This window comes from Hypanus sabinus, chromosome 2 (genome assembly GCF_030144855.1).
Source record: "Hypanus sabinus isolate sHypSab1 chromosome 2, sHypSab1.hap1, whole genome shotgun sequence".
Taxonomy (NCBI): Eukaryota; Metazoa; Chordata; class Chondrichthyes; order Myliobatiformes; family Dasyatidae; genus Hypanus; species Hypanus sabinus.
The window spans coordinates 108,474,649-108,487,736 of record NC_082707.1 but is presented as its reverse complement, the minus strand read 5'-3'; the positions used below and the strand labels follow the sequence as shown (position 1 = coordinate 108,487,736).

The following is a 13,088-nucleotide window of genomic DNA, read 5'->3' as shown; positions in this document are numbered from 1 at the left end:
GCACTTTGGTAGAAGGATTAAACATGTAGACTATTTTCTAAATGAGTATAAAATTCATAATTTGCAGGTTGAGTCAGTTACAATCATACCAGTGCCCAAGAAAAGTGGGATGAGATGCCACTGGGCACTCAAGTCTATTGTAATGAAGTGCTTTAAAAGGTTGGTCATGGCTAGAATCAACCCCTGCCAAAGCAAGGACCTGGGCCCGCTACAATTTGACTATCACCACAGCAATCTCACTGGCCTTGGATCACCTGGACAGCAGCAATACCTATGTCAGGCTACTGTTTGTTGATTACAGCTCAGCATTTAAAGCAATCAACATTTCTTAGTTCTAATCAACAAGCTCCAAACCTGGTCCTCTGTACCTACCTCTGCAACTGTATCCTTATCTTCCTCACTGGGAAGCCACAGTCAGTGCAGATCAGAAATAACATCGTCTCCTCGTTGGCAATCAACAACTGTTGCACCTCGAAAGATGTATGCTTAGCCCATTGCTCTACAATTTAAACACCCGCTATTGTTGGCAGAATTTCAAATGGTGACAAAGGGCATATAGAAGCTAGATAGATCAGCTGGTTAAGTGGTGTCACACAAGAACCTTGCACTTAGTGTCAATAAGACCAAGGAGTTGATTGTGGACTTCAGGAAGGGGAAGTCAAGGCCTTTATAAATCAAAGTATTGATTATAAGAGTTGGAATGTAATGGTGAGGTTGTATAAGACATTGGTGAGACTGAATTTGGAGTATTGTGTGCAGTTTTGGTTACCTAATTACAGGAAGAATATTAATAAGGTTGAAAGAGTGCAGAGAAGGTTTACAAGGATGTTGCCGGGACTTGAGAAACTGAATTACAGAGAAAGGTTGAATAGGTTAGGACTTTATTCCCTGGAGCGTAGCAGAATGAGAGTGATTTGATAGAGGTGTATAAAATTATGATGGGTATAGATAGAGTGAATGCAAGCAGGCTTTTTCCACTGAGGCCAGGGGAGGAAAAAACCAGAGGTCGTGGGTTAAGGGTAAAGGGGGAAAAGTTTAAAGGGAACATTGGGGGGGCTTCTTCACGCAGAGAGTGGTGGGAGTGTGGAATGAGCTGCCAGATGAAGTGGTGAATGCAGGCTCACTTTTGACATTTAAGAAAAACTTGGACAGGTATATGGATGAGAGGGGTTTGGAGGGATATGGCCCAGGTGCAGGTAAGTGGGACTAGGCAGAAAAATGGTTTGGCACAGCCAAGAAGGGCCAAAAGGCCTGTTTCTGTGCTGTAATGTTCTATGGTTCTATGGAACAAACACCAGTCCTCATCAAGGGATCAGCACAGGAAAGGGCGAGCACTTGCAAGTTCCTGGGTGTCAACATCTTTGTGAAGATCTATCCAGGGCCCAATAGATTGATGCAGTTACAAAAAAGGCACAACAATGGCTACATTTCATTATGAGTTTGAGGACACTTGGTATGTCCCAAAGACTCTCACAGGTTTCTACAGGTGTACCATGGAGAGCATTCTAACTCTCACTGTCTGGTATGGAGGGACCTCTGCACAGGATTGGAAAAAGCTGCAGGAAGTTGTAAGCTCAGCTCCATCATGGGTACTAGCCTCTCCAGCATTCAGGGCACCATTAAAAGATGACGGCTCAAAGAGGCAGCCTACTTCATTAAGGACCGCTATCATGCCCTTGCTATAATCACGAAGTACAAGAGCCTGAAGACTCAAAATTCCATCAGATTTCTGAATAGACAACGAATCTATGAACACTCTCACTATCTTCTGCTCTTATTTTGCATTCCTCATTTAATTATTTTTATATTTTACTTATTGTAATTTATAGTTTTTTATTATTAAGTATTACAATGTACTGCTGCACAGAACAACAAATTTCACTACATATGCTAGTGACCTGATTCTGATAAGGAACAAAAATGCTATGTTGGCTTTAATTTATAGAGTACTGGAATATAAAAGCAAGGATATAAAACTGAGGCTTTGTAAGGAATTGGTCAGATGACCCTTGGAGAATTGTGTGCAATTTTGGTCTAGGAACAGTGAGTACAGCCTCAGAATACAACACTGTTCCTTTGGAACAAAATGAGGAATTTCTTAAGCCTGAGAGTGGTCAGACTATGGAATTCACTGCCAGGATGGATGTGAAAGCCAAGTCATTATGTATATTTAAGGCAGAGGTTGATAGGTTCTAGATTCGCAAAGGCTTCAAAAGTTTATGGGTAGAAGGAGAATGGGGTTGTGAAGGATATTAAATCGGCATGACGTAATTGTGAAACAGATTCGATGGGATGAATGGCCTAATTCTGCTCCTGTCTGTGAAAATGATGTGTGGGCTGCCTTCAAGAGTAAATCCAAGGAAAGCTGAGTACTGTAGACCTGTGCTAATCAAATGAGTGGTGTGTTCACAGATATTTTCAACCTCTTGCTCTGCAGTGTGTGATATCCACATGCTTCAAGCAGGCTTCAATCATACTGGTGCCCAAGAAGAGTGTGCTAATCTGCCTCAAAGACTATTACCCAGTGGCACTCAAATCCACAATGAAGTGTTTTTTTATTGTTTTGTGTTTTGAAAGGCTGGTGTTGAAGCCTATCAGCTCCTGTCTGAGTGGCGCCTTGGATCGCTCCAATTTGCCTACCGAAGCAACAAGTCTACAGCAGATGCTATCTCATTGGCCTCAACCCTGGAATATCTGGAGAGCAAAGATGGATCTTTATGGATTACAGCTCAGCATTTAACACCATCGTCCCCTCAAAACTAATCAGTAAACTCCAAGACTTGGGCCTCAATAGCCCCTTGTGCAATTGGATTCTGGATTTCCTCACTTGCAGACCCCAATCAGTTCGGATTGGCAAAAACATCTCCACAATCTCCCATCAGCACAGGAGTGTCACAGGGATGTTTGCTTAACCCCCTGCTCTACTCACGTTATACTTATGACTGTGTGGCTAAGTACAGCTCCAGTACCATATACAAGTTTGCTGATGACACCACTGTTGGGAGCTGTATCAAAGGGTGGTGATAAATCAGCATACAGGAGGGAGATAGAAAAATTGGCTGAGTGGTGTAATAACAACAACCTCTCACTCATTGTCAGTAGGACCAAGGAACTGATTGCAGACTTCAGGAGAGAGAAACCAGAGGTCCATGGGCCAATACCCGTCACAAGTGGAGATGGCCATTAACTTTAAATTCCTGAGTGCTACTATCTCAGAGGACCTGGGACCTGTCCTGGACCCATCAAATAAATATAATTGCACAAAAGCTCCTTTACTTTCTCAGGAGTCTGTGGTGATTTGGCATGTCATCAAGAAGTTTGGCAGACTTGTACAGATGTATTATGGAAATGTACTGACTAGTTGCGTTATAGCCTGGCATCAGAACACCAATGCCTTTGAGTGGAAAATCCAACAAAAGGTGGATTCAGCCTTCAGTACATCACAAGTAAAGCCCTCCCAACCGTCGAGCATCTACATGAAATGTTGCATAGAAAGGCAGCATCCTTCAAAAGATCCTCACCAGCCAGGCCTTGCTCTTTTCCCACTGCTGCCATCAGGTAGAAGGTACAAGTGCCTCAGGACTCGGCACCACCAGGTTCAGGAACAGTTACTACCCCTCAATCATCAGGCTGTTGAACAAATGGAGATAACTACAGTCATTCTATTTCTAATGTTCCCACAATTGATGGTCTCACATTAAGGACTCTTTACCTTGTCATTTCATGCTCCTAATTTATTGCTATTTATTTATATTTGCATTTGCACAGTTTGTTGTTCATTGACCCTGTTTACAGTTACTGTTCTATAGATTTGCTAAGTTTCCCTGCAGGAAAAAGAATTTCGGTTGTATGTAGTGACATGTATGTACTCTGATAATAAATTTTACTTTGAACTTTGAACCATGTCATATAGTCTTATGCTGACATAAGCAAAACAGAGAAAAGGAGACCTGTGGAAAGAAGATTAGAGCTGGGAGCTTAGTCCAAGGATACACATTGTATGGAAAGGACAGGCTGGAAGGCAGAGGGGATGGCGTTGCTCTTTTGGTAAAAAATGAAATCAAATTGGAAGGAGTTGAATCACTATGGATAGAGCTAAGGAACTGCAAGGGTAAAAAGGCCCTGATGGGAATTGTATACAGACCCCAAACAATAATAAGGTTGTGGCCTACAAACTACAATGGGAGATAGAAAATGCATGCCAAAAGGACAATATTACAATAGTCATGGGGGACTTCAATATGCATGTAGATTGGGAAAATCGGGTGCTGGATCCCAAGGGGGGGAATTTCTAGAATGCCTATGAGCCGGCTTTTTAGAGCAGTTAGTGGTTGAGCCCACTAGGGGATCAGTTATTCTGGATTGGGTGTTGTGCCATGATTGGAGAGTTTACATCCCAAAGAGGAAGAAGTATTCTAAAGGAACGATGACATAACTGTGGCTAACATGAGAAGTCAAAGCCAACATAAAAGCCAAAGAGAGGGCATATAATAGAGCAAAAATTAGCGGGAAGTTAGAGGATTGGGAAGCTTTTAAAAACCAACAAAAGGCAACTGAAAAAGAAGTACTTAAGAAGGTAAAGATAGAGTGTGAAAGTAAGATAGCTAATAATATTAAAGAGGATACCAGCTATTTCTTCAGATACATAAAAGAGAGGTGACAGTTGATATCGAACCGCTGGAAAACAATGCTGAGTAATACACAGACACATTTTCTGTTTACTAAGGAGGCAATTCTGCAAGCCACACTTGGACTTGGGCTCATTCTTAGCAGAGAATCTTAAATATACTTGTTTCATAGACACTGATCTGATCATTGATGTTCCACAGTGGTCTCAAATCAGAGTATAACAGCATAGAAGTTGGCTCTGCAGCCCAATACATCCATGCTGACCAGGCTATCCAACTAAGCGTTTGGCCCATTCCCTATCTATTTACTTATTTAAATGTCTTTTAAGTGTTATTGTACCTGCCTCAGCCATTGAACAGCTTGTCTTATAAAATTATGAGAGGCTTCAGTAGGGTGAATGCAGTCTTTTTCTCATGTAAGGGACACCTAAGTAGCCAAAGCTTGGAAGTTGTGGGATTGGTGTAGATGGGCGAAAAGATCAGCATGGACGTGGTGGGCCAAAGGACACACTTATGTGTTCTTTGATTCTGGTTCAGCTACTCCAGAGTACTATGTACATTTCTGGTCACCACATTACAGAAAAGATCTGATTCAACCAGAGAGGGTAACAAGAGCATTCATTATGATGTTACCTGAGATGGAGTATAGATAGGCTGTGATTGTTAATCTTGGAGTAGAGGAGACAGAGGGGAGAACTGATTGAGCCATGCAAAACCTGAGGGGCTGAAGTAAACTGGTGTATTACTGTTATATGTATCAAGCTACAATGAAAATCTTGTCTTCATACTGTTCACACAGATTAATTTATTACACAGTGCATTGAGGTACACAAGGTAAAACAATGACAGGGTGCAGAATAAAGTGTTACAGTTAGAGGTTGCAGTGCAGCTAGACAGTAACGTGCAAAGTCTTAGTGAGGTCAAGTGTTTCCGGGAACTATTATAACAGTGGGACATGGACAAAATATTAAGTAGAAAATTTCTGGGATAAGTGGTAAAGGACTTACAGGGGATTTGATAAGGCCATTTCCTTAGAGGATGATTGAAAACAGAAGTGCACTGTTGAGGGAGTGATGACAGCAAGTATTCACACAACATCAAGACAAGCAAGTAAATCAGCAAGGCATGGCAGACTACAAACCAGTAAATGGGATTAGCATGGGCCAATGGGCCTGGTTCTGTGCACTGTGACTGTTTTTCAGACTGCCTTGTCTGCCACTGAGTTTGTATAAGAGTGCAAGTTCAGAGTGTATTCTTATGTGCATGGTAGGTGATAGTGATGATTAAAGTGTTGTTGTTTGCCTTGCAGATTCCTATTGGCTTTAAAAGATGAGTTTTTTTTAATGGGCTGTTGTTTCTTTTATTTTGTCAGTCAAAAAATGCCATAAAACGTTTAAAATGACTTGCCTTTGAAGAAATTATTCTCACTGCAGCTTTGCTTTTGTAAAAAAAAATAAAGCATGTGATCTACTTAAGAATGTCATGTTTAATTTACAGCTGAAACAGAGAGGACAGTTGTTACCACTGCTGCTTTTGCTGCAGCCCCATCAATTTCACCATCAGCCCTGTCCACTGTTACAGAAAGCAAAGAATCCAACAACATACACGCCATACCCAGAAGGCATGCACCTGCTGAGCAGCTTGCCAGGCAAGGATCTTTCAGAGGATTCCCAGTGCTGAGCCAGACAACATCTCCGTTTAAGAGGCAAATGTCACTTCGAGTAAATGAATTGCCTTCAACAACACAACGGAAAACTGATTTCCAAATTAAAAATACAGGTGGGAAGTCTTGTTGATTTTTGTTGTTCGGGTTAAAAAGCTTAAATTCTAATGAAACGAAGTTATTCATACAGTGGTTTCACAGTGAAAGTATTGGGAGTTGCAATTTTCAGAAATGTGAAAGCATCCATTTTGCTTGGATTCCATGGGAATTGTCCTTCCACAAATAAACTCTAAAACAGCTGAGCGTGGTACTAAAAGCATAATGAGACATTGGTTCCCTCTGCAGATATTCGTGTTGGTATGGACAAGTGGAGTGCATACAGACTTAACCTTCTAGGTATTGGGCTTATTAGTAGAATTAAAGAAATATCTAACACAGGTAGCAATATGGCCCAAAAGCCTCCATATCCTTCAAAAAATGAGTTACTTGCACTAATTCCACCTCCTGCCCTTTGTTTCCTGCTTCATAACAGTTCACCTAGTATTGTTTTAAGTGTGCTGAAGAGTACTGTTCATTTCCCTCAGTCATTGGGCATTTGATTTTCCTTTCAACTACCTCAGACCTTTTATCTATTACCTTAAATTTATTTACCTTGTGTTCTGACTTCACTGCAGAAGAAAATAGTCCCTTCATAGTCATCTTATCTAGGTTACCTATAAATATCTCCTTAGCTACCTGTATTGTAAAGAATAACTTGTTTTCACATATAAAATTCTCCAGGTGCAGCAATGTACTCTCAGATGTGGAGTCATAAGGTTATACTTTCTTTGCCCTTTGGCTCAACTCACCCATGCCAACTGAGTTGCCTTCTGGACCTAGTCCCATTTGTTTGTATTTGTCCTCTATCCCTCTAGTGGGGGCACTACAATAATGTAGTGGTTTGCTCAATGTTAATACAGATTGGGGTATAGGAGTTCAATTCCCATGCCATCTGTAAGTTTATATGTTCCTCCTTGTGAGCATGTAGGCTTCCTCCCACTGTCCAAAGATGTACCAGTTAGTTGGTCATTGCAAATTGTTCTATGTTTAGATTAGCGTTAAATACATGTGTTGCTGGGCAGTGCGACTTGTTGAGCTAGAAGGACTTGTTCTGCACTGAATCTCTAAATAAATAAGTAAACTATTCCTATTCATCAACCTGCCTTTTAAACATTGTATTCTTGTACCAGCCTCTACCACTTCCTCTAGCAGCTCGTCCCACTTACCCACTACCCCGTGTGAAAAACGTTGCTCTTCAGATGTCCTTTAAACCTATCACCTCTCACCCTAGACCTGTACCCTCTAGTTTTGGACTTGCCTACCCTGGGGAAAGCTCTGTGATCATCCACCCTATTTATACCCATGGTGACCCAGCCTGCTCCATTCTGGGGAGAAAGAGTTCCAGTCTGTCCAGTCTATCTTTGTAACTCAAACCCCCTAGTCCCAGGACCATTCCTATGAATCTTTTCTGAATCTCCCTGGCTTAAACTCATCATTTTTTGTCGGTAGGTGACCATAACGTAACACAATATTCAAATGCTATCTCACAGTGACTTGTAAGTTTGTAATATGATGTCCCAACTCTTGCACTTAGTGTCCTGAGTTTTCAGAGAACTATCTACTTGTACCCCAAGGTCTACAATACTGTAAAGGTTCTGCCATTCTCCGTGTATGTCCTAAACTCCTTTAACTTTGCAATTGTCTGAGTTAAATTCCACCTAACATTCCTTTTCTCTCTTCCCTCTCCCCCCTTTCCCAGTTGCTCTAGATCCTGTTGTAACCTGACACAATCATCTTCAGAATCTGTCAAAAAATCTTTAGTGTCATATCACCTGTATACTCATCCAAACCATTAACATAAGACAAGCAAATAGGGAACCATCACACCATGGATAACAGGCCTCTGTAAACAACTCTCCACTATCACCAGGTCTATTTTGTGTACACCCTTGATGCCTTGTGATTTAACCTTTCAAACAAACCTACCATTTAATATCTTGTCAAAAGCTTTGCTAACTATCTATGTAGACAACATATGCAATTCTTTCTGTCACCACTTCAAAATAAAATTCAATTAAATTTGTGATGCTCTATATTCCATACACAAAGCCATGCTGACTAAATTTAATCAGTCCTTGCATTTCCAATTACAGATAGATCCTTCCTCTTAGGATCCCCTTCAGGAATTTTGCTGCCACTGATGGTAACAACTTAACTTGTGCCTTTATTTAAGAAGGGCTGGTAGGGCAACATTAGCCGCTTTCCAGTCTTCCAGTATCTCACCAGTGGCAAAGGAAGGTATAAAAATCTCTACCAGGGCAGTAGCAATTTCTTGATTCCTATAACATTTGAGATGCACTTGATTGGGCCACCTAGAGGAGAGAATATATTAACCTTGCTCTATAACAAGAGTCATGGAGCCTACTAGGCTACCTCTACTCAAACCGCACATCTATTATGCTAATCCCTGCATACAGACCACTGGTTAAACAAGTCAAACCAGTTTACAGGGAGATCAGAACCTGGCCAGAAGTTGCCACCTGCAGTATGATATGCGGGATTGGGACGGGCCATAAGGAAATTACAGTGATTAAACACTGCACTGCCAGGGCAAACCTGCAGAGGTTTGTGCACTACTTAGAAATTGGATACTGCCTTCAGATCGTGGGGCAGGATAACTCTATGGTCAATAAGAGCCATGCTCTCATATGCCATCAAGAAGACAGAGTACTCTCAACAAATTGAAACACCAGGGACACGGGATATACAGTGCATGTGGCAAGGTTTTAAAAGCCATAACAGATTACAAGTCCACCCTGTGCATCAACGATAGTGATGCCTTCCTTCCTGGTGGGCTATGATTGATTTGACACAATGAATGATGCGATATTGAGGAAAGCCCCCTCTCCCACCTGAGGAGCCACAGCCAAGGTGAGGAGGATCCTCGCCAGGGTACACCCACACAAAGTTGTGCTCAGGGATTGTGTGGGCCACTTTGCAACAGTCCACTGCCCCACAGTCCATTAAGGCAGCCACCATCATTCTGGTGCCGAAAATAACTAATCTCACGATTACCACCCAGTGGCCCTGACCTCAACGGTCATGAAGTACTCTGAGCAGCTGATAATGGATTATATAAAATCCCACTTTCCAGCTACATTAGACCCTTTTCCATTCGCTTACTGCTCAAGCCAATGCACTGACAATGCTATTGCCTTGGTCATTCACTTCATCCTGTCCCACCTAGAACACAATGCCTCCTGAGCCAGGGTGTTGATCATTAACTTCAGATCGACATTTAATACAATCATCCCTCAAAGGCTGTTCTTGGACTTTTTGGCAGAAAAACCCCAGTCAGACTGAGTTGGCAGCAACATCTCAAGTTCATGACACTGAGCACTGGTGCCCCCTGTGGCCTGCTGCCGTTCACACTGCAGACTCATAACTGCACTGCCAGATCCATCTCAAACTACCTCATCAAGTTTGCTGATGATACAACAGTGGTTGGCCTCATGAGTAACAATAATGAGTCGGCATACAGGGAGGAGGTAGAGTGGCTTGTCAAATGATGTGAGAACAACAATCTGAGTCTTAACGTAGACAAGACAAAAGAGATGTTTGTGAACTTTGGGAAGGTACAAGTCGATCTCTTTCCATTGCACATCAATGGCTCTTCCATGGAGACTGTGAAGAGCACAAAGTTCTTTGGTTTGCACGTAATGACAATCTAACCTGGGCCCACGCACACATTAGTCAAGGAGGCACAGCAGTGTATACACTTTCTGAGAAATTGAGGCATGCAAGGTTGCCCAACCCCGTTCTAATAACTTTTTACAAAAGCACTATCAAGGGTATCCTGTTTGGCTGCATCATTATGTGGTATGGGAGCTGCAAGGCATCAGACCACAAGATCCTGCAGAGGGCAGTAATAATCATCGGGGTCTTCCTTGCCCCTACTTATGTCTTTAACCCACTACTCTTTGACCCACTACCATCAGGAAGCATGTACAGGAACATCAGGACTAGGACTGACAGACTGGATAATTACTTCTCTCAGGCTGAGAGACTAATGAATACCCTGCCAACACTGAAGTCTTATCATTAGAACAGCATGCTGCTTACTGTTTGCTAGGTGAGATAATTGTTTTGTTGGCAACAGTGATCTGGAGGAACAGTGTTATTTGATTGAATATATGTTTGGAAATCTAAAATTTGCTCTTTTTTTCTGACACATTAATGAGAAGACAACAGATAAACACCTAAAACACAATCTATATAAAAAAAACAAACACGAGGAAATCTGCAGATGCTGGAAATTCAAGCAACACACACAAAATGCTGGTGGAACGCAGCAGGCCAGGCAGCATCTATAGGGAGAAGCGCTGTCAACGTTTCGGGCCGAGACCCTTTGTCAGGACTATATATTTTTTAAAAATTAGAATGGTCAAGACTTTTGTCGATTGAGTATGTAAGACATCGATTCGTGGCAGTTTGGTGTTTTGGAAAAAAGATAAGTCTGGTCTATGGGTTGAGATTCTAAATTGGAGAAAAGCCAATTTTGATGGTATCAGAATTGATCTGGCAAATGTGGATTGGGACAGGCTGTTTTCTGGCAAAGCTATACTTCATAACTGAGAGGCCTTCAAAAGTGAAATGTTGAGAGTAAAAAGCTTGTATGTGCCTGTCAGAATAAAAGGTAAGGATGACAGGTTTAAGGAATTTGGGGTTTCAAGAGATATTTAGGTCCTGTTTAAGAAAAAAAAGAAGCAGTGCGTAGCAGGTATGCAAGGTAGAAACAAATGGGGTACTTAATGGAGTATAAGAAATGAAAGACAACACTTAAGAAAGAAATCAGGAAGGTTAAAGGAAGGCATGAGGAGATAAGGTGAAGGAAAATCCAAAGGGATTCTACAGGTATGTTAAGAGCAAAAGGATACCAAGGGACAAAATTGGTCCTCTGGAAGATCAGTATAGTAATCCATGCATGGAGCTGAAGGAGATAGGGGAGACCTTAAATAGGTTTTTAGCATCTGTATTTACTTGGGAGATGGACATAGACTCAATAGAAGTGAGGCAAAGCAGCATCAAGGTTATGAATCCTAAACAGATTACAGAGGAGGAGATGTTTGCTGCCTTGAGGCAAGTTAGGTGGATAAATCTCCAGGGCCTGACAAGGTGTTCCCTTGAATCTGTGGAATACAAGTGCAGAAAATGCAGGGGCCCTAGAAGAGAGATTTAAATCATCCTTGGTAACCAATGAGGTACCAGAGGACTGGAGGACAGCTCATGTTTTACTGCTGTTTAAGGAAGGCTCTAAAAGTAAACTTGGATATTGTAGACCAGTGAGCCTGACATTAGTAGTGGGAAAGATATTGGAAGGTATCCCAAGAGACCAGAGATATGAATATTTGAATAGACATGGATTGATTAGTTATAGTCAGCATAGCTTTATGCATGGTAAGTTGTTTCTAACCAATCTTATAGAGTTTTTCGAGGAAGTTATCAGGATTAGATGAAGGCAAAGCAGTGGATGTTGTCTACGTGGACATGAGCAAGGCATTTGACAAGGTTCCACATGGGAGGTTGGTCACGAAGGTTCAGTCACCCTGCATTCAAGATGAATTGGATTAGCATTAGCTTTGTGGGAGAAATCAGAATCAGGTTTAATATCACTGGCATATATCTGAAATTCTACCAACAAAGGTTGTATCATCAGCAAATGTACAATTGGCATTTGAGCTGTGCCTAGCCACACGGTTACAGGTGTAGAGAGGCTAGAGCATTGGGCTAAGCACACCTCCCTGAGTTGTGCCAGAGTGTGGTAGCAGATGATTGCTCCTCTGGAGGCCTGTAACTAGTGGAGTCCTGCAGAAATCGGTGCTGGGTCTTTTTTTGTCGTTTGTCATATATATTATCAATCTGGATGATAATGTGGTTAACTGGATCAACAAATATTGGGGAGTGTAGTGCATAGCGAGGAAGACTATTAGAGCTTGCAATGGCATCTGGACTAGCTGGGGAAATGGGCTAAAAATGGCACATGGAATTTAATTCAGACAAGTGCAAAGTAATGTACTTTGATAGGACCAACCAGGATAGGTCTTATACAGTGAGCAGTAGGGCACTGGGGAGTACAGTAAAACTAAGGGATCTGGGAGTACAGATCCATAATTCATTGAAAGTGGCAGCACATGTAGATAGGTCGTAATAAGTCAAGGTATTGAGTACAGGAGATGGGATGTTTTATTGAAGTTGTATAAAACATTGGTGAGGCCTAACTTGGAGTATTGCCTGCAGTTTTAGTCACCTACCTGCAGGAAAAATGTAAATAAGTTTAAAAGAGTTCTGAGAAAACTTACAAGGCTTTTGCCAGGACTGGAGTTATAAGGAAATAGATTGAATAGGTTAGGACTTTATTCCTTGGAACATAGCAGATCGAGGGGAAATTTGATAGAGGTATACAATATTATGAAGGGTATAGACAGGGTAAATGCAAGCATTGAAGTTTCCATTGAATGCATTTCCATTGAAGTTGGGACTACAATTAAAAGTCATTGGTTAAGGGTGAAAGGTGAAAAGTTCAAGGGGAACATGAGGGGATACATCTTCATTCAGGGTGTTGTGAGAGTCTGGAATGAACTGCTAGCACAAGTGGTGCATGGAAACTTTATTTCAATGTTTATGAGAAATTTGGGTAGGGACATTGATGGCAGGGGGATGGAGGGTTATGGTCTGGGAGCAGGTCTATGGGCGTAGGC

At 41.7% G+C, this 13,088-nt stretch overlaps 1 protein-coding gene across 8 annotated transcripts in view; it reads left to right on the top strand.

The window, feature by feature from the left end:
* Positions 1-13,088, top strand: part of numb (NUMB endocytic adaptor protein) — a 279,062-nt gene that overhangs the window by 239,966 nt on the left and 26,008 nt on the right. For all 8 annotated transcript variants that reach the window (XM_059951811.1, XM_059951802.1, XM_059951794.1 and 5 more), the window contains one exon: positions 6,126-6,407. In XM_059951811.1, the coding sequence (XP_059807794.1) occupies positions 6,126-6,407 (282 nt within the window). The remainder of the gene's footprint in view (positions 1-6,125; positions 6,408-13,088) is intronic.